Source organism: Sceloporus occidentalis, unplaced genomic scaffold (assembly GCF_023333645.1).
Source record: "Sceloporus occidentalis isolate IW3139 unplaced genomic scaffold, rSceOcc1.0.p SCAF_127, whole genome shotgun sequence".
In the NCBI taxonomy this organism is placed as follows: domain Eukaryota; kingdom Metazoa; phylum Chordata; class Lepidosauria; order Squamata; family Phrynosomatidae; genus Sceloporus; species Sceloporus occidentalis.
Genome location: NW_028317107.1, coordinates 503,687 through 525,312, shown reverse-complemented (window position 1 = coordinate 525,312; position 21,626 = coordinate 503,687). Strand labels below are relative to the sequence as shown.

Genomic DNA, 21,626 nt, shown 5'->3' with positions numbered 1-21,626 from the left:
AAGAGGCATGACCCAAATTCACACAATCTTAAGTTTACTTGGAAAGTCACGTTGCTAAGCAGAAATGTCTGCAAATATGTACACGCGTGGTGTCGCGTCCTGCTTCTTAACGGTTAACCGACAATCTGTGCAAAGCGTGTTCAAGCAGAGTATGTAAGGGATTCTAATATGTACAGCGACTATGAAACAATTAAGAGAAAGGAAAAGGTCACATTTATTTGCCCAGCCTGTTGTCTCGGTTAGTGAAAGCGGTTTAATGGAGCACAGATTTTGAATAATCCAAACAAGGGGGCATCACATAATGATGAGAAGGTTTTCCAATCAGTGAAGCCAACCAGTCCAAGAGGGTAAAGACCACCTTGATTCATATAAAACCGACATAAAGCCAGTCACAAGCCATCATCAAATCACTAACGTCTCTCTCGTATATATTTAAAAGTCCGGCGTGAGTAGCGTCGACCTGTTCCTTGCGTGTCTTCCATCGAAACTTTAATGTGATAAAACAAATACATGGAGGGTGGGTTTTCTTTTTTTTTTTTTTTTTTTTTAAATACGTAAAAACACTGAGCTTTTGCACAACAAAAAAGGTTCGTCTAAAATCTCTGCAGTTTGCCGTAAGCTAGAGCTGCCTTAAAGAAAAGAAGAATAAAATAGGGGACAGAAGTACTTTAAAAATCAGAACTAAGGAAAGAAACAATGGCGTCCCGGAGTTCGACGTCGGCTGCCACATGGAGGTGGGGGACCCGATACACAAACATCGAATGCATGGCCACGTGATGAGGGGAATGGAATCGGGACAGTAAAAGGCCCGTGTAGCTCCACGTAAAACACAGGAGTCCGTTCGACTAGAAGACCTGACGTTATGGCCACAGGTAGTTTGTCCAGCTGGGAAGAGGGGTTATTGTCCGACTGTTCATGTGACGGCAGAAGCGGCAGGGGGGCTGTTCTCAGATGAAGGATCCAAAACGAGAGGAGGACGACATGGAGGCCGGGGCTGACGGCTTCAGAGGCAAGATGGAGAAAACCGGTTGGTATATACAGACTTCGCTTTTAAGCTTTGCTTTCTTCCACCTTCACCATCTGAGGTTTGATGGCCCCCGTGCGGACCGGCTTCATCGGATTTGCCGACGGCTGCTCAGGGAGTTTGGGGGACGCCAGGCAGCTTTTGCCGTCATCCGATCTTGGTTTTACCTATTCAAGAAAATAAGAGGGAAAAAAAAACCAAAACATGGAGATGGGCATTAAAAACAGAGCAGAGAAATACTGTCGGCCGCGGCGGCATTATTGGCTTCTCCTCAATCGCAGAATTTACGGCTAACATTTCTCGATCACGAAAAGGCCCCGAAGCTGATTACATTCATCTACAGAACATAACCGGCTGTTTGGGGTGTAAGATTACTGAAGCGCCCATCGTGAACAGACTTGGAACAAGCCAGGTAATGGTGCTTATGGATTAACGTATATAGATGTATCAGAGGCACGCTCATGCGTATACAATGCGGAGCAGCCATCTTAGCTTGTTCCAGTTCTCTCCCCCCTGGTAAAGTGATGATTGTTCAATTTCCTGACGTTCCCTCCCTTCTCCTCCCTAAACCAATCTAAAACAGACAACACTAGCTGTTCTACCTTACTCCGCAGATCTAAGTTTTCCTTGGATTAAATAACCCTTTACTTTAATTCTATCACCAAAACTGCATTGATCGAAGAGTGAAAAGAACAAGCTCTAGGGAGTCCCGGTAAGTAAATGTAGTCACACTAAAGCTGCGACGGTGACCGTCCCCGTTTAACGGAGGAAAGGAGGCGAGGGGGAGTATGAAAGCTGAGCCAAGAAAAGATGCAAGGAGGCCAAGCACAGCGCAGAACGAATAACCAAAGACACACGACAAAAGGCAAGTCTCCAGTATAGCAGGACATTACATTCTATCACATGTAATTTATCCACGGAAGACATTTTCATGCAACCCAACCTTCCTAAGACACTTACAGTGCCGCTACGAGTACTCAGCACGACCTACGCTGCGGACACGGGTCGGAGGTAACATTAAGGGCCATCTCTGCAGCCAGTGAAGGATAATGTGAGCATTGCAGATGAAGGCTGTGAATCACGGGCTTTACCTGTTGAGGATAGTGTCCCTGCACAGACCCCAGGTTGGCAGAGTGCCCCGCTCCGGGTGACTTTCCACTGGGACTAGCTGAATTGGGCCTTAAAATAAAAGGCAACTGTTTCAGAAGAAGAGGCAAAGCATAGAACCAAACAGGGCCAGAGAAACGAGACTAAGCAGAATTGGGGGGGGGGTTGCTCTACCGTTACCGACAGACGAACGTCTTATATCGTCGCACAGAGCAACACGACCGTCTGAAGAACATCTACCTAACCTAACTGATTGTGGGAAAGTGGGTGCCGGACTCCAAACTTCAGCTTCATTCAGACACAGAATTAGACATACATTTTAGAATAGCAGCATGCAAACCGCGGAAGAAAAAAACAAAATGCCGTATCCTTGAATACGCTTTCCATTGACTTTATTAAAACACCAATAATACATAACGATTCGCCTTAGTAAGACTGGGTTGCCACCCTACGCCTCCTTAGTGGCCGGCTGATTAAGCAGCTTAGGCCTGCCATAGGATTGTCTGTACTAACGGAGCGGTCTAATTCAGGACAAGAATTAGCATTCATATCGGTTAGTTCACAAAAAGCGGAGGCTTCAAGCAGCCACAGATCCAGCCTTCCCGGCAGAGCAAAGAATTTATGTAAAGATATTAAATTTTATCTGAGCATAAGAGGAATTTAGAGAGCGTTTCACCCAAACCTGGCTCTTTTACTTCTACTATTGCTTGAAAGCCATAATTAGTAGTTTGAGGTAAAACAGGTTGAAATGAATAACAGAAAGTTCAATGCTCCAAAGCCCTGGTGTTTCAAGCGATGCCACGATTGGTAAAGTCTTTGGGGCTCCTTAAGCGGAACGAGTAGCGCCCCCGCATGCCGTGAAGTCTTACCGGTAAGAGTGCTGCGTTTGTATGGAGGGCATGTTCTGTTTGCCGTCTGCAAAGTGAAAACCTTTCATCTCCATCTGGGAGGACTGAGGAACAGACAGGAGAAATCAGACCTTAGGATGTGGAACGCTAAGAAATCTCCCCCCCAAAAAACATTAAAAGCGCCGATAGTTATACGAATGCAATAAACTGGCAAATAACACCCCAGCCTTACAAAAATGGAAAGTTTCACGCAATTCAGGCCCTATAGTGCAATCTAATTATGCTTCAGGTACCTACATTTCTCTGATGACACACATACTGATTTTTACCCTGCCATTGTGCTAAAGACAAAATTTAAAAATATAAAATGTACATAAAAACCAAGATGCCCTTACCTCTCTGCTTGCAGTCATGACGGAGGGCTGCATCCTGCGCGGAGCCCCCACTGGCAGGTTCTGCCCTTGGGGTAACTGAATGGACTGCGGAAGGAGCATCGCCTGCTGGCCAGACCCGTAACGAGGCATCTGGAGCTGCGACATGGTTAACTGTAAAGGAAAACGCCAATTACTACCATGAAGTATCAAAGATATCTCAGTGCATTTCATTCAACCTGCCTCGGAACATACTACGCCACTGCTGCTGCTGAGACACATGCTAATTCCTCCCCTGACCCATACAAGCTATCAAACCAGCTAGAATGATTAAGTGACAGATTTAACAAATCCCTTCTCAGACGCAAGCCTGCCTACATTAAAAGCTTGGCAGAAGAGTCTCTGATTTTTACTTCTTGGGAAGCTCAGCTTTCTGGAGCGAGGAAGGGGAACCGTGTGTTTGGGATCACCCTGGGTGGCGGATGCGCGACCAGTTGATATATCCGAGTATCCAGTTTAACTTTCAATCGGTGCATTCAGTAATCGCTTTTAGGGCACAATGTTAAGATCTAAGTATTTCTCTACCTAAAGTAAGCCTTTAATCTGTGGAATCCAGGTAGGAAGTTAAAAAGATAATTTGGCTTGTGCTATGCACAATGCTAGGGCAAGTTTAAATACTGTACTGATACGAACTGTACAACGAAACACATTAACGCCACGAGAGGCACGGTGCTCTACCTGCGTCAGCTGGGAATCCATCATCTGAGAGGCTCCCAACCCCGCGGCCTGGTTCAGCTGGCTCTCGTACACCAGCTGCTGGCTTCCGTTCATGGTCTGGTAAGAGGCAGCCTGGGTTTTCACCATCTCCAGGGGTTGCATGCCTGGGAACTGGGTGTACGGCGGCTTGAGACCGGTGCTGCTGGTCAGTACCATGGTGCTGGGCTGAGAGAGGCTGGGGTGCATATACACCTGGGACCTGAAGGACGAGAAGGCTACAGTCACAACCGCACAACAACCACAAGGCTCGGTTAATCCATAAAAGAGTACGAGGACGACATCAAGAAGCTTGTAGGGAATAGCAGTTTATTTTACAGCATGTCTCGTGCTTTGAACACCGTAGTTCCCATCGTCTCTTACAAGCTACTCAATTACATATAATTCGGAATTTGATCATAGGAACCCGTCTTACCTAAACGGCTGCATGGAGCTGTACATCTCCTGTGACTGGGAGACGGGGAGGCCGCCACGTAAACTCAGCTGGGCTTGAGCTTGAAGCGATGTGTGAAGTGAGATGGGGATCTGCTGAGCCGCTGCCGCCTGTCACGGGAGAGAGGACATTAGACTAAAGCGACCAACTAACTTCATTCTGACCATTTCTGAACACATATTACACGGAACAAAGCATCACAAGTTGGGAGATTAGCAAAAGGCTCCATATAATGGTTTTGCCTTCCATCCCATAATGGAGTTCTAGTTGACACCAATGGGGACATTGTTCAGAAGATGAACTTGGTGGAGCTCTCCATTTACCAATTCTGCAAAGCTGTTTATACAAGTTACGTCGTTGTTGCCTTTAGCCACAGTTACAAGTGACTTGGACCAGGCTTGGGTCCATATAACATGTATTTAAATAGTCTCCTATAGAGAAATATTAGTCTCTCAGCAATATCATTTCCTCAGTTCCCTTCTGAGTACAAGCGAAGAGTCAGAAGGATCTATTGAAACATCACATGAGACCTTCCATGTATGTTCTGGAAGCAGATGCGTGTATGTGCTGGAGGATAACTGAGCGCTATATCATACCTGCTGGTAGCCCTGCTGCTGAGGTATAGTCTGTTGTAACAGACGTGGCTGGCTAGCAAACACGTGGCCATCTAGGTACAAAGGAGGGATGTGGTTACCTGAAATGAGAAGAGCGGATGAAGAATCTGACCTCAAGCTGCCTGTAGGCAGATTCATTAAACACGAGAGAGCCATACATGTAGAAGTCCTGTGTTTGGCCGGCCACACTTGATCACTCGACATTGTGGGTTTATCAATTGCACCTTACACTTGTTACAGTCAAGTCTCTCAGTAACACAATATCCTCATTTCTCTTCCGAGTACATAGTGAAGAGTTGGAAGGATCTATTGGATCACAGAGAATTACCCCCCCCCCCCCACTTAGAAAAACAAAGCACGGAATGATTCCAGGGAATGGCGAACATTGAGATTTTACCTGGCATGGAAGCAGACGGGGCCACTGAGGCAATGGGCATGGGTGGCATTGAGACCCCACCAAACGAGCTGTAGTTAACCCCAGTGGAAGCCCCTACACTGGAGGGGGGCTGGATTCCCGAGCCAGAGCCCGCGGGAGAGTTTTGCTCTGGCAAACTGGGTGAGTTTTCCCAAGCTTTGCGTGCAGACTCCATCTGTGCGTGCAAAGAAAAATAAAACTTCAGCTTCTTTATTATCAAGGTTAGATCTCATTCACTATATACCACGATGCAAACATACGCTCAGTGTTTGTGCGAATGAAAACAGAAGCGATTGCCACTCTGGCGGCTTTATGTGTTCACCGTAAAGTGTACCAGATAATTGGGCAATGGTGGAAATATTTAGTGGAAGGTGCCGTTTATTAGGTGAAAGTACCTTCAGAGTAAGCTCGGCAGTGGGGTAGGACATTGGATTCAGGCTCAGGCCCTGCTGGAGATGGTGATCTCTTCTCAGAATAGGTATGGATTGTGTTAACCCTGCCTGAAAGAACACAAAAAGAATCATCAAAATAAGGTAAAACCGAGCAACGAAACGCATAAGATTTACAATTCTGGCAAAACTATCGCTAGATATGGACCACGGAACACGCTTGGAAGAGCGTGCCAACAATTTCTAGGTTTTAAACAAAAAAGGGAGCCACATATTCACCCAACTTAGAAATTCTTAAAGAACTCCTGGAGCTGGACCAGAGGAGGGACAGAATTTTTTTCCAGATGAATAGAGCTAATAATCCTCAACAGATTTGCCACTATAACGTTCTTCTTGGGTTCACTTTTGAACCATTTGGAGAAATATTAGTCTCTCAGCGATACAATTTCTTCAGTTCCCTTCCGAGTACATAGTGAAGAGTCAGAAGGATCTATTGGAACATCACAGAGACCATAAAGAAGAAACAAAAACAGACTACTGTATGCGCCAAATGTTGATGTGCAGCAGTCTGTTTTGGTAGACTTGGCTGGCTAGCAAACGTGGCTACTTAGTGGTTGGGTGAAAATCTGTTTATTTTCTTACTTTGTTAGCCAGAGCGTCCTGAAGTTTTGTGACTGTGTTAGCCGTAGAACCAGGAGCTCCCCCGGGAGGTAAGGAATAGTCTGCCTCCTGTGCAAAAAAATAAAAATAAATACAGAACACATAACACAAAGCATAAGTGGAACGCACAAAAATCAGCTACTTGACACAAACTGCACACCCACAAACGGGTAGCAACTGTTAAAACATTTTTATAGTATGGAGGGTCCATCATAGACCGGATTCATTACAATCTGTATGAAACATATATTATAAAATGAAAACAAAAGTAAATCCTCACTTTTGCGCTTACTCCAAACTCAATTGGTGTAACTGGGAGGACAGAATCCACATGGATTTCAACTCCGTTAACCGGAGGGACGCTGCCTTCTAAACGCTCGGTGCCTTCGGAGCCTTTTCGGTTCTTTAGAGAGCGCTCGTTCCCGATGGGACCAGGCTTGTGGTCTTTGTTCACCACCGAACCAGCTTCAGAATCCTTCGGGAAAAGAGATAAATGTTTAGATGGAATTCGTCATCTAAAGACACGATTCACAAAACAAGGACTGGCATGCGGAGAAATTCAATGGCGACAATGAAGCCTCCCCGAAAGCGTCAGACAAAACAGTGCTACTGACCAAGTTGAAGCCGAGAGCATTTAAGGGTTAAACTAAATCTACATATTGCCAGAGAACATCTCACCTTTCTGTCTGCTTGTTTCTGTCCTTGATCTTTAGTGCAATCTGACTTGGACTCCACCATACTTGTGCCATTTATCTCATCGGGTTTCATGGTGCCATATGGGGAGCTACGCTGAGACGACGTGGCAGATGACTCCCGAGACTCGCTTAGGTCAATGCCGCTGTCACCTTGACTTGATTTGAAACCCTACCAGTCCAAGCAGAGAATGAATCAGAACATACATACACACACACATACATATATATATATATTTATATATATGAAAGCTCAACCAACGTGTTTTGGTTAACTTGCTTGAAATACAACACTACAAAGTCTGTTAATCGAGAGGAGGACAGAGGAATAGAGAACAGGAAAGCAAAGCAAGAGAAAAAGATCGGGAGAATACGAAAGAGATAGTTCTTTGTTTAGGAGGAATATAAATGAAAGCCAATAAGGACATGCCTACAGTGTTTGATATTGAATACGGAGGAAGACTTATTTAAAACCTAAAATTCTCAGGACTATAGTCTCCTCAGAAGGCCTTAGATTGAGTACATGGTGAAGGCTCAGCAGGATCTATTGGAACATCATGGACACTGGGACATGTAAAAGACACTGCTCCAAAGCTATGAAAAGTCAGGACATTTCTCATTATTTTAGAATATTCAAGCATTCTAACATACCTCCGAGGAGCTGGACTCCGTGCTAAAGGCACTCACAGGCTTGTTCCAGGCATCACTGCCAGACTGAACAGACATACCTGTGCAGGTGAGAAACAAACATGCGCACCAAAAGTACCACAGCAATTATACAAAGAAGGGGCTCGTAAGATTATTTTATTGTTTTTTTTATGTTTAATGGTTGCCTAACCTTGGCTGTTATTCTCCCAGATCTCTTTGCTGTTAACACTGTTCTGATCCAGGCACATGCCGTTCTGCTTTTTGGCAAATCGAGGAGGAATTCTGGACTGGATGCTGTTGCCTTTCGACGAAACCTAGAATGAGAAAAAAGCGTTGACCATTGGCTATGTATGAATCCCTTTAAACACATCACCATAGAGCTCAAAACCATCAGTTAGGCCAATGAAGAGTCATTTTATTTGGGTTTAAATATTAGGGTACAATTACCCAGGATAATGCATTTAAACACTGCTTTATTGCATATAAAGTACGTGGCCCATTCACCATATGAGCACCTCACCTGAACCATCTGGTCCTTCTTATGGTCTTTGTCCAGCACGCGACTTGGCTTATTCACCGCGTCAGGATAACCATCTCCTCCTACTTCAGAGTCTTCGTCCAAGATCAGATCTGTATTAGATAATAGGTGGTGTCAACACAGCTCCTTGCTAGGGAGAGAGGGAGGAGAGATAGAGGAAAGAGAGAGCGGGGAAGAGAGAGAGAGAGCGAGAGCGAGCGGGGAAGAGAGAGCGAGAGAGAGCGGGGAAGAGAGAGAGAGAGCGAGAGAGAGCGGGGAAGAGAGAGAGAGAGAGAGAGCGGGGAAGAGAGAGAGAGAGAGAGAGAGAGAGGGGGGAAGAGAGAGAGAGAGAGAGAGAGAGAGAGGGGGGAAGAGAGAGAGAGAGAGAGAGAGAGAGAGAGAGAGAGAGAGAGAGAGAGAGAGAGAGAGAGAGAGAGCGGAAGAGAGAGAGAGCGGAAGAGAGAGAGAGCGGAAGAGAGAGAGAGCGGAAGAGAGAGAGAGCGGAAGAGAGAGAGAGCGGAAGAGAGAGAGAGAGCGGAAGAGAGAGAGAGAGAGGGGAGAGAGAGAGAGAGAGAGGAAGAGAGAGAGAGAGAGGAAGAGAGAGAGAGAGAGAGAGAGTGTTGAAGAGGAACCTACCGCTGTATTTCATATCAAACTGTGCTATAGTCTCTGCTTGCTCTTTAGCCTTCAGCCCACATGGCCTGGAGTCCCTTTCATGTTTTTTTACAGAAGAATCTCCAGGGTCGCCGTGTATTGAGTGCTCCAAGCTGTATCTATGGCGGCTGCTCTCTTGGGAGTAGGAGTCGTCAGAGCATCGACTGGAAAAAAAGTATAGAAAATTACAATTAAAATACATATGGGGGGGTGTTCCGGGATCAGCATGTTCGCAGAGAAAAGGGCTACACATTCGCCTGTTTGTAGCACAAAGTATTGCGGCTGTGTGTAATATTTGGGCAGAACCCTTTGCAGGTCCTAAAATAAAAAATAAACCTGTTAATCCTTAAAGGGAAACTGCAGAATTTTAATTCAGACAAAATTCATGATGGCTTCTAATCCATGTCAGCAAAAAAAAACATATGCAGGTGTGTATTTTCTTTTTCAAACATTTTAATGCTTACACTTGAACAAATTGTGATATACAACTTTAAATAAATTTTGGATTCAAGAGGGAATTTGGAGTCAAATGTAAACAGCAATTACCTGCCCTTTAGCGGGACACCATTCTGCTGGTAATCGTTACGGGAAGAATTCCCACCGACTCTTGAAGGTTTTTCATCGTAACCAGAAGGCTCAACTTTTCGACGATCCACTAGAGGCCTCTGGCTGGAAAAGCTCCTTTTGGACAGTTCTCTCTTTTCCGAGAACCCATTTCCAGATACATTTGCATCGCCCTCCAAGTCCACAGGCCTCTTTTCGCTGAAATCACTGCTTTCCGATGCCGTTTCCCACTCTTCGTTCACATGATCCGAGTTACGGTAAGAGGTTTCAGGAGACCTCCTTGTAGACGTGCCAGATTTCTCCCCTAATGACACCTTCTGGCGCACATGCCAGTGATCGTGGCTGTTCACGGTACCGCTCACCTCTTCACCGCTCCACTGGCCGACCGTTTCCCTTTCTTGCCTGAGACGTCTAAACCTCGGAGGTTTGTCTTGACGAGGAGGGCGCCTTCTACCAAAAAAACGCTTCTCTAAATTGTCTCGATCTAAATATTCGTCTTGGAAGAACGGTCGCCTGTCACCTTGGGTTTCGTCAAAACCTCTACCAGAATAAGAATCTGAATACCTACGATCCTGAGCACAGTCCCGCTCTGTGTTCTGTCGGGTCCCGTAAGACTCGGACGACGGGTTATACTCTTGCCAAGTAGAGCCTCCCGATTTGGGTTGCCAATTAGAAGACTCTTTGGAGGTGAACGGCCTTCTTCCGTAGCTGTTACTCAGCCTTGGGGGAAGAGATCTTCCAAAAGCACGCGGGGCTCTGGCCTTTGGATCTGTAGCGTTGGGATCATCGGAATAATTTCTATTGGACCTCCAGGAATCTTGGAAGTCACCCTTTTTTACATCATCTTCCTTTTCTAAAAGGGGAGGTTCGTTCCCATTCTCCGTCCCCCTCTGACGTCTACGTTTGGGAAGCTCTTCATACTCTGAGCCTTCGCTGTGGGTTTCGCTAGCCACACGTCTACGGGAAACCTTGCCTCTAAAGTCTTCTGGAGGGTTGAAGTCCCTTACGCCCCTTCCTCTACTCAATCTCTGTCCAGCATATGGGCCGACCGCGCCACGGCCTCTAAAGCCAAAATCTCTAAAACCCCTGCCTCTTCCACGGCCCTGAGACCTGGTGCCAAACGCTTGCTCTTCATCAATGAAAATCCAGTTGTTTCTTTTTGTCAGGGGCTCGCTGGTAGACTCCCGAGAAGGCTTATTTTCCCAGCTTCTTTCAACTTTTTCTTGAGGGATCTCAGTTTCCTGAACGTTATTAGAGGGGAAAACGCTTTTTTCTTCCAACTGGAATGAAGGGGAGCAAGGAACCGTCAGATCTGTTTTGACAGCATTGTCGGGTCTAGAAATAAGTTTTTCTTTTGTCGTTTTAACCTGATCTTTAGTTTCTGGTTTGCTTTTTTCCAGCTCCTTCTCCTCCACCTTAAGTGCTTTGAGAACCGGTTTCTTTATCGGACCAGACCTTCGACTCCTGCCAAGGCTTTCGGACTGCTGTTGGTTACTAGATTTGGTGGAATCACCTCGCCAATGACCTTCATCTGTGTTATCCTGATAACCACAGTCTTCCTTCTTCCATGAACCAGTATCCAATAATTGCTCCTCCTTATGTGCTTCTTCTTCTGCACTGCTTGTTGTATCTGACGATTTATTATTTACATAGCCCCAACCTTTAAATGTTGATTTTTTATCATTTTTGCCAAACTCTGAGCCCCTTGTGGATGAATCCCTTGCACCAATTTGGTTTCCCATTTTAATGCCAGACTCTGAAGGCTGAATGGGCTGGTACAGAGCTTCTTGCCCTCTTCTTTGAGGTGAAATACAGCTGTTTATACTTCCAGAGGATTTCTTTTCATAACTGCTGGATGCTAAATAGTCCCCGTCTCGCTCTTCTAAGGGTCCGTGGTGGGTGTGTACACCCTCTGACCTTTCCCTTGAGACAGAGTAAGAGCTTTCGTTCCTTCCTGAAAGCAAACCAGAAAGTATATAAGTCGGGTCCGGACAACTGAAAGCGAGCGTTACAGACAAGGTTTTTCATTCATCCTGCGAACGCTCACTAAATCACTGCTTTTATGAATTGCATTATTATTCTCTGGGAAGGTACGACACTTTCTAAGGAAGAATTTGGAGCGTTTCCACAGTCATTGGGGGGGAAAGAGTCATATATGCATGCCCTGCATTGAGCCTTCAACCTCGGCAGGCTTCTCAACTTTAGACACCTGTGATTCCTAAACATGGTGGTAAACGTGTCCACAAAACCTAGCAGATTAAAAATGCTTTGGTCGCGTGCAATAAAGAGTCTCGCTGGGGTACTACACCAATAAAAGCATGTTACCTTCATTGGCACCATCTGATATTTGCAAAAGATTAATACTTAATAAAATTTAAGCATAAAACCAAGAATTTGCTTTTGTAGACCGTTTAGGTTCTGCATGCTTGTGCCCCTTTGGACCTCATGTTAACCTTCCAAACTTTAGGCATGTTCAGAACCATCCGACTGTTGACTTGTAACACATGGAGTTCTCACACAAAATGGTAACTTTTCATGTAAAGCCGCTTGGGTTCCATAATTACTATGAAAACCACGGCTGCACACAGTTTTGTACTGCCGGCTCATTTGACAGCAAATATCATTTGGCAATAATCCTTTAAATGAGAGAAAGGAAGGGAAATAAAAAAAAGACAAGAAATCTCTTACCGGTAACTACAATCTGCTGCGTTCTCAGCCTGCTTCTGCTGGGGGACAGAGTAGACCTTGTTCTGTAAATGGACACAGCCATCTGGGCTCCATGTGGACACTGGTTCTGTTGATGGGGGTCTCCTCTCCGCTTGGCATTCCTCATTGCTCATAGACTCTTGCTGGATAATATGTTTCATCACACCTAATGTTAAGAAAGAGCACACTATTATGAAAAAAACATCAAACATACTTCACTAAATGGCTGAACCTATTCCCCATCGTAAGTCTACCTCCATACTGCTTCAACTAAACTATTTTTAGACTAACATTTAACGGCAAATTTTAATAATTTCCCATGCTACACATGCAGTCTATTGTACCCCCATAGGAGCAGGAAAATACACAATTTGGCGGGTACTGACAGCTTCTGAAATGAAAATTGCAAACAGAACAGTCTGTTTTGTAAAAAGGCGTTAGACAAGACATTGTGGTTATACAGTTTACACCTCCCTACTCAGAAATAAAATGAACATGTGAAATCCCACCTGGAGGGTGTATGGATGGGGGATAGAAGTCCACGGGGGCACGACCCGGAGTCATCCGTGGATCCATGTACGAAGGCATCATCATCCAGCGAGGATCAAACCCCAACATCTGCGGATGATGGGAATAGAAAGTGCGCGGCGGATTGGAATGGGAAGACGCCACGTATGCTGCAGCTTGCTGCTGGTGCTGCTGCTGCCATTGCTGCATCTTGTATAACTGCTCCTACAGGGGGATGAGACCATAAAGATTTACCAGAGGTAGATGTACATAAACACATTACAATGTCCAGCAGCACATTGCTTGCACGTAACAAGCGTAGGAAGCCAAGCAACTTGTTGTTATTTTGTCGGAGAAAGACCGGCTCTTCTGCCGTTGCGTTCACTGCATTGCGGGGAAGCCCGCTGTCCAGTGTGGGCACGCAACACCACAATACCATCGCGTACCTGCTGCTGCCTCTGAAACCGCGGAGGGATGAGCTTCTGGTGCTTATTGAATTCCTGCACTGGAGAAGTGGATTCTGGGTAATCCTCATCACTACTCGATTCTACCCTCTGTGCTACAGGAGGTTCTTCATCAGGATAATCTGGCAGGTGCTCCGGGGTGGAGTATTCTGGGGAATAAAAAGGGGAAAAAAGGTTTTTATCTCCATAGTAGCGTAACAGCAGTGCTAATAAATCCTATTAAAATTATCTACAAAGACATCCCAAAAATCCACATTTCTGAAATGACGGACTAGGGAAAAATAACGGAAATGCAGCAACAGGAACCTAAGGACTATTTAATGAATTAATACAATATATAATTAATATATATGATCAAGAGTTATGGTAATTTTTTTGAAATGCAAAATCAACTAAGTAGTAAGCTGTGTGAGTTTAATTAAATATTGATTAACATTCTCACATTTGCTTTTTCCTTTAAAAAAAATATATATAAATATTGCCATAAGCAATAGAGTTAGCAAACAGTTTTTTTTTGTAAGGCTTCCAAGTTCCATGTAAAATACGATTATATTAAAAAGGGCCACTCAGTTTTTGGAGCTGTCCTGATATTTGGCAATTTAAAGGGGGGGTCCATTCACACAGATGCTTATGAAATGCATACGAGCAGCGGCTGCTTCATTATGGGGGTCAGTAAGAAGACTGTCCAAACAGAAACACTTTATGAATGTGATCTTTGACCTCATGCTTCGCTAGATGAACATAACCTACGGCCCCCCTGTGGCCAGACGTACGTACTCAAGTAATAGAGTTGGGCACAAAATAACTAATTTCTATTAAGATCGACGCAACAGCTTATTTTTATTTAATGGACTTTGCAAAAGCAAAAATCAGCCAGCGCTACCACCTTTCAGATTTTGCCAAATGTTTAAGATTTTAGGGTCTCAAAGCTCAACGTGTGTAATTTAAACAATTTACAAAACCCGCACTGCACTTGGTATATTACTATCATATTCAGCAAGGTTTACAAAAAGCGTGAATTTGATGGACCAAACACACCAGGCGACCTGTACAGGAGTTTAATGCGCATGATTTTGCATCCCCCCTCCCAAAAAAAGGGGCTTCGCAATAATTACAATCTCAAGAACAGTACCCGTCCCCCCCATATTACCATTTAAAGATGCTAGGAATTATATTGATACAGTATATCAAATTGGAGACTTTATATCAAAAATCTCATTTTGAATACATGTATTTTTTGGAAAGTAACGGATAAAATCTTTTTAAGATTTTTTTTTGTATTGGTATGGGATTTAACAAAAGGCTCAAAAAACATGCTACATTTTTACAGTGTAGAAATTTGGCATAATCTCTATCCTAAGAGGCTGGAACAATTTTAATAAATTCAGGTGCAACTTGCTGGCGTCGCCATCTTTTTAAAATACTTAGGGAAAAAAAATAAAGGCCTTGATTTAAATGGATTGTTTTATTCAAATATAAATCGCACATTGAGAAAAATATACACAAATACATCAAAAACGCAAAAGGTTCTATTGCAAGTGCATAAAAAGAATCGTCGGTGATAAAACCAGTAAAAGCATGAGAGAGCATTATATGCACGGCTAGTATATGGGATTCATTTTACGGGATGGAGGACTAGTTGCCTACGCTTTAGGGGGTCAAAAACACGGGGCTACTACCTTCATGGACATTTTAACTAAGAAGTGCAATTTGGAATGTATTTAGGCACCGTAAGCTCATGTACAATGCAGTGTGTGTTAAACAAATACATAGGAACAAGCTTGCGGAATTTAGCCCATACAACGTGGCCTTAAAGCAGAATTTAAAAGGGAAATTAAATAAGGTTGTCCACCAAAGCTGTAATCTCTTGATGTGTAGAAAGAACACATTTCCAATAAGAATGTGATATGTTGCACATTATCGCCCAAACATGTAAATATGTGCTATAAAATAAATATAATAGGAACGCAAGATGCCCGCTCCCCATAAGCCTAGGTTTGTTCACCTGGAAATATGGGAAAAGAGTACATAAAACACAGGACATGGTGGCTAGAAAAATACTACTCATTCCATGCCCCCTTTACATTTGGCAAACATTCTTTCATAGAGAAATATAACTGGACAAGCACAGGCATCTGTGTAATAAATACGCTTGGTAACGTTAGAGCAATACAACTGCAACCGGGGATAGCATCTTACCACATCAGGTCACACAATAAATTACGGGTTAAATTGCTCCGGTGTCACTTGTTGTAAAAGTGTTTCTTTGTCAGGCGGGACAAATAACAAAATGGGGAGTCTGCAGAGGAAACGCGAGGAAGTAGACGGACATTCAAACATGCACCAACCCTGACCGATCTCTTTAGCCCTCGCACACGAGGTTTCAGCTAACGATTTGAGAACGTCATCCTCCCAAGTTGCCGTACCTCTCCGAGAAGCGTGACTATTCTCCTGGGAGCCGCTCCGGTCGGAGACTGGAGATCGTGGGTCCTCATTCTCCTTGTTCTCCGCTTGCCTCGGAGCATCTCCTGGCGATTTTGGAGTCGGTTTTGTTTTCTGATCTAGCTGCTTTAGTTTGGCGGCACACGCGGCCAGGCGCTCCTCCCGGGCACGCCTCTCCTCCGCTTCGCGCCGCTTGCGTGCGCGCTCCACTGCCTCCGACATTTCGGACTGGACAAACTTCTGCCGAGGCGGCGGTTTGTCTTCCTTCTCTTCGGCAGACTGCTGTCTTAAAATCGTAGCAGGGGCAGCAGGCTTCCGCAAAAACAAAAATTATTGAGGATGATCACAGAAATAGATATTTAATTCAAGAAAGTATTAAACTGACCAAGGTTAGCCACATGTAACATACATGTACAAAGGAAACGCTTTCACTATGACTGGTAGACATTGAAAACGACAAAGCATGATTCCGAGAGTGTTAGACGTAGGGGTGAGGCGAGAAATCCTAATTTACAGAAAGATTAATACAGCCTTCTAGTATTTTTGTGTGTGCAAGGTCATTTTTCTTCAAACATTCAATGGAAAGCAGCCAAACGGTGAGATGAAGTCTAGCTTAAGTTCAGCCTACACGGCCATCTTTTACCTGGTGCTCCGCCACAGCTGCCCAGCTGCTTGGTTTTCGAGAGCCTTGCTGCAGAGGTTCCTGTGACCTCCGGATAGGTCGCGGATGAACCAGCGGATCACTCCTGCTTTTCCCCTCTTCTATAGGATACTTGGCCTCGGCACTGTCAGTGGAAGTGAAAGAGACCTGCCGTTGCCTCCTGCCGTCCCAGCCGTTCCTGGAAAGAGGCAAGGTCATCAATTACAGACCGTGCAGAAACCCCAAGGACAAGCATTTGCCGGTTAACAAGGAAAAAGTGAACACAGACTAAATACAAATAAAATATGCATGCATTGCAATAAACTAATGGAAGGAACTATATCGGAGACCCCCGACACATGGGGGACCCTTCAGCAGAGCAGATGAAAGCCAGTGTGTGCTGTTGAACATGCAACGTACTCCTTGCCAGAAGACAAAAAGTGTCCAATACTATGGCCTTTGCGAGATATAAAAGGCTTACCATTTAGTTCTGGCATCTTTGGCTGCCTCCTCTTCATCTTCATCCTCACTAAATTTAAGTTTCTCTGAATAATCCACTTCATCCTGTAGACCTGCAAGAAGATATACTAGAATCTAGAGAACTAAAAAGGAGCCAACTCCCCTTTCTAAGCATCAAGCTGCTACGTACCAGCCCAGCCGTCCTCTGCATCATTGTCAAGGTCATCTAACTCCTTGAGATCTTCGGCATTAATGATCGTGGGTCTCTGCGTCCTCTCCGGCTGCGGTCGCAGCGGACGTACGGAACGAGGTGGACCTCCCGGAAACCGGTTCTCTTTTCTGAGCAGCAGGGAAAGGAGAAAGTACCATGTCAGCATATTCACGTATTTACGTGTAACTCAAAACACAGACTTACTTAGTGGTAGTAGGGGTTCAACAGGTAAAAGATCTCCAAACAAATGACCGGAATTAAGATTTACGCTAGCAGTAGGTTATTTCACGGGGACAAAACATAGGCTGGCTTCAGATTTCATTTTTAATCAAAGGGGCTTACCCATCGTGATCATTCATCTGGTACTGTCGAAATGGGACACGAGGCTCAAGGCGAGGTTGGGAAGCTGCGAGGACAGGAAAGGAAGCACGGTCCGATGTCCCAGTGGGTTCTGATGGCTGCTGAGAGCACATCTGAAAACAAAACATTAACAAAAATGCCATACCCACGAAGTGGTCACAACTACACAATACGAGGAGGAAGCCTTAACTTAATACGTACAAAAGCCGGTAACATGTCATGGTAAGTCGGTGGATGGTACGTGTTCCCCATGAACTGTGAAGCCGCTTTTCGGTTGGGTTGAGCTGGGCGCAGCGAAAGCTCCTTGGAGTCGGTTGCAAGTGCTAAGGAGGAGCTGCCGTCTCCTGAAACGGCGGTGGTTTTGCTGCCCGGCTCAGTAGGAGAGACGGTTGGAGAGATGCCAGAAGTGTTTCTCGAACCGCCCTCCCTCCAACTGGTGACATCTAGAACACGGGGGGGGGGGGGGAATAAAAAAACAAGAAATGTTAAGAAAAACAATGTGAATGCTTATTTCCCAGTAGGTTAACATTGAAAGCAGCGCAAGTTATCTTTGTTCCTAGCGAGTTACTGTCCTCCGTTGACGTTACCACAGCCGCTACCTTTATTTTCAGTAGCATGGGATACGACGTGCCCTGGTGGGCAGCATTAGTTGCTGGGATCACAATAGCGGCAAAGACAGAACACTCGAAAGCTATTAAAATTCAGTCCAAATATTATCCCAGCTCGTTAACGAATATTATTGCCGATTACGTAATAGGTTAATTTTAGTATTTAAATCAATTGTTACATGGAAATGAACATGGACATTATATGCGTATCCCTGCTGAACCCAATCAGATTCCCTCTCACTCCATATATCACAGCCAGTGGTCCATACACCAGAACGGCCTTTTATTTACAATCACAAAGTTTAGAACGAAGAGTATAAAAGCCGACAAAAAATACAGACTACATTTCCAATATGTTCAACTCATATTAGGGGAAGGGGAAAGGGACGACAGACAATAAAAAGGTTCAGAGCGGTTACCGGGAAGCAGGGCGAGGGGCTTACTCTGGGGGCGGAGGCTTGGTCCGGGCCCATACGATGGATCTAAGACGTTCTTTTCTTTGCCAGCCTTGTCTTGCTCGCCAGCTGCTTTCAGCGTTGGAAATTCCTCGGGAGAGAAGGACAACAGTCGGTTTGAGCCCCTTGAACCTAGGAAGGAAATAAAGATTAACCAATGGATTTATAGAACAAAGCAAAACGTGATGTTATATAATTAAATTCCCCTCCTGTTCTTTATGTATTAGGTAGTAAATGTTAAATGTCAGGCGCTCAAAATCAATTACTAAAATGCCATTGCAGAGAAGGAGCGCTAGGGATTTAGAAGATAATAGTATACTTACCACCTTCGTGTCCGGCTGGCTTTCCATTCAGCTGTGCCCATGACCTTTGCCCACCTGGCACTAAATTTATATTCTGTAAGGGTAAGAAGAAAGATGGCATCAGACAGCCGCTGCGTGAAACTGCTGGACTGATAGTCCCCAGGGCTACTGGACAAACACTCTCTCCCTTTAACGAGGTATAGGGGCCAGAGGAAACACACATTGTCGATCTACATCGTCTTGGACTAATTCATAGATAACCCTAATTGAAAACCAGATCAAAAAGGATAAGGAAGAAGAAAGTCTGGGGAGGGAGACTGCAGACTACGTAACTCAAACAGGTTAGAAGAAAGTCGTTTGGCTGCCAAGATGTAGAATAGGGATCCCAATAACGGAGACCAACTTAATTGCAACAGGCGCTACAGAAGACGGGACATCTTGCGGCGTTTCAAGGGAAAGTCCTAGCTCACTCGTTTTCCCGTTTAAAACGGACATTTTGATCACATTGGATCTTATCGCTCAGCGTTAGATCTCTGCTGCGGTTTTACTCACCTCCTGATTTATCACTGGGTTCGGCTTCTGTAAATTGGAGAGAGACTTCTGCGAACCCTGCGGCTGCTGCAACTCCTGCGGCGCAGGAACTGTTACACTGGAACTGTAAAGAACATATTAAACATGTAAATACCCCAGGAATGGGTGTAAATCCTGCCTCTGCACCTACGAGGATCCTGCTGGCGTTATGGAAAGCTCTGACAGCTAGTTATCCGACAGCGAGTATCGCAGAGCAGTAGTGTGTGTGTACCTGTCCTAGAGGACTGACTGCGACACACTGGGCTCTTTAACACAGGAGTCTTTGGATGAACACGACTCAACAACATGTATGTAGAAGTTTCATTTCAGGTCATGGAACCCAGGAGGGGATCTCCAGTTTTAGTGCCTCAGGTAAGATGCAGGGGAACAGAATAATCCGCATCTACCGTCTCGCCAATATGTCTAACCACCAAACACCTACCGGAGGGGTACTGACCACAGAACTCACCTCTTTTGGTCTGGCTGCTCCTGTTTGTTTGCCCATCCTGTTCCGTCCTTGGGCACGATAAATATATTTGGGTCGTTTCCTTTATTCTCAGATTTCAAGCTTGGCAGGTTTGCGGGAGGTGGCATACGCCGGGCAGCAGCAACTTTCCCAAGACTCTGTAGGCCATGTCTAGGTATAACTGCGGAGGTTAACGGTATAGCCGTTAGGTTGGCGATATGTCATTGGTAAGCAGAACTCTAAGCACACATTGCCCTACCAACAGGGGGCAGTAAAGGGCATGATGTTCACAGCTTAAGGTTTCCGGGGCACAACGCACCTGTGGTTCTGACTGCTTCTATTGACTTCCCTTTATACTTGTCAAACAGGTTGAGAGACGAGTACTTGCTTTTCCCATCCTTTCCCTTGGATATCTGCCCCAAACGATCGGACATTGCGATGAAATGTCATCTAGTAGGGAAATTTTTCTCTGCTCCTCTCCCTATCTGCCTGCGGGGGTAGATGGCACAGAAATGTAATCATTCATTCTGCTACTGACTTTACATCATTCTACTACGGAAACAATATTCTCATGTGCTCCTTGGCCCAAACTCAAAAGATCCAAACCCTGCCCCGGAGTTAAGATTAACACCAATGTGACTTTGACCAAGCTCCAAAAAAAATAAAATGGCGACCATCTCCAATCACCTAAACGGAAGCATTAGCGTTACCATGGAGACCCATCTACTTGGAACATGCGCTCCATACAATCTATATGTAACTGGCAGCTAAAACTGCATCTTCTACAGCTTAACGGAGACTGAATCTGCTAAGGGAAGGGATCGCTCTTCTCATTTCTGCCTGGAAGCTCCAGTGAATGGTTTAATTCCACTCGTGGACAACCCTGTCAAAAAAGCTTACACTCTAAATCTACCCCAGTAAGCCAATTAAATGTTATCCATTAACTTGACTACTTGCCCCAAGAATTCCAATGGCAAGGAGAACATTTAGATAAAGAAAACAAACAGTGGCTGAAAGCCCCCGAGCTACAGAGAGACCCAGCCAACTGGCGGAGGTTGTGAGTCCAGCACTCCGGATGGAAAGCCATCGAGTCACCTTCCTCCCTGGCGGCTTTGAAATTTCAGGCATGCTTTTCAGAAGTCTTTCAAACAAACTTAAAGAAGCCCCTGCGCGTATCTCCATGCCCCGCTCAGATATTAATCCACCATGCTTAGCACCGGGTTCCCCCAGGAGCCGACAATCCCCCCCCCCCCCACTATCGCAGAAAGAACAGCCGGCGAAGGAACGATAGAAAACTCCCACACAGCTGTATTATACTATTGTACTGTATTATAAGTCGGAATTAAAAGAACCCGACTATCCACATTTTGCTCCGATAAACACCGTTTATCTCCAGATCTGGAGGTCGTCATTGCCAGTCGTGTGATATTCGGGGTGACTTCCTCTGCTCAATCACCACACTGAGCTGATGCTTTATGGCAATGCTAAGGAAGTCCGTTCCTCCATTGACTTTCATTAGTCAGAATGTCCAGCTGTGTGATTAAAACTCAGCCATTCTATTGTTTGCCAAAACAGTTCAATAAAAGGAGTCGGGGTGTTGTGTTCTTTGCCACCTAGACAAACATATTTTGTTGACTTATGACGAACAAGCCGCTTGCGCCTAACTCATTTGGTCAGCGGAACATTTCGGGGTGCCTCCAGCCACCGTTACAACGTAGCAGACTGT

The 21,626-nt window shown here is 45.0% G+C and overlaps 1 protein-coding gene and 3 non-coding genes across 4 annotated transcripts; all 4 read right to left on the bottom strand.

Moving 5' to 3' along the window:
* Positions 1-1,050: 1,050 nt before the first annotated feature.
* Positions 1,051-20,334, bottom strand: LOC149281777 (protein PRRC2B-like). Its single transcript, XM_089498957.1, has 32 exons — positions 20,220-20,334; positions 19,904-20,081; positions 19,417-19,519; positions 18,886-18,958; positions 18,551-18,694; positions 17,701-17,942; positions 17,482-17,612; positions 17,119-17,267; positions 16,951-17,041; positions 16,473-16,668; positions 15,813-16,141; positions 13,355-13,544; positions 12,926-13,145; positions 12,399-12,582; positions 9,693-11,204; positions 9,129-9,310; positions 8,496-8,605; positions 8,166-8,289; positions 7,979-8,055; positions 7,604-7,606; positions 7,314-7,499; positions 6,916-7,110; positions 6,618-6,704; positions 5,982-6,086; positions 5,569-5,761; positions 5,154-5,251; positions 4,540-4,667; positions 4,089-4,326; positions 3,375-3,524; positions 3,001-3,083; positions 2,116-2,203; positions 1,051-1,191 (listed from the first exon to the last, which is right to left on the bottom strand). The coding sequence occupies exons 1-32, from the start codon at positions 20,332-20,334 to the stop codon at positions 1,051-1,053; spliced, it is 6,045 nt and encodes a 2,014-aa protein (XP_089355083.1).
* On the bottom strand, positions 5,006-5,086 carry LOC149281780 (small nucleolar RNA SNORD62). Its single transcript, XR_016278014.1, has one exon. It is a non-coding gene; the product is annotated as a small nucleolar RNA SNORD62 (small nucleolar RNA).
* LOC149281779 (small nucleolar RNA SNORD62) lies at positions 5,417-5,494 on the bottom strand. Its single transcript, XR_016278013.1, has one exon. It is a non-coding gene; the product is annotated as a small nucleolar RNA SNORD62 (small nucleolar RNA).
* LOC149281778 (small nucleolar RNA SNORD62) lies at positions 6,405-6,485 on the bottom strand. Its single transcript, XR_016278012.1, has one exon. It is a non-coding gene; the product is annotated as a small nucleolar RNA SNORD62 (small nucleolar RNA).
* Positions 20,335-21,626: the final 1,292 nt, after the last annotated feature.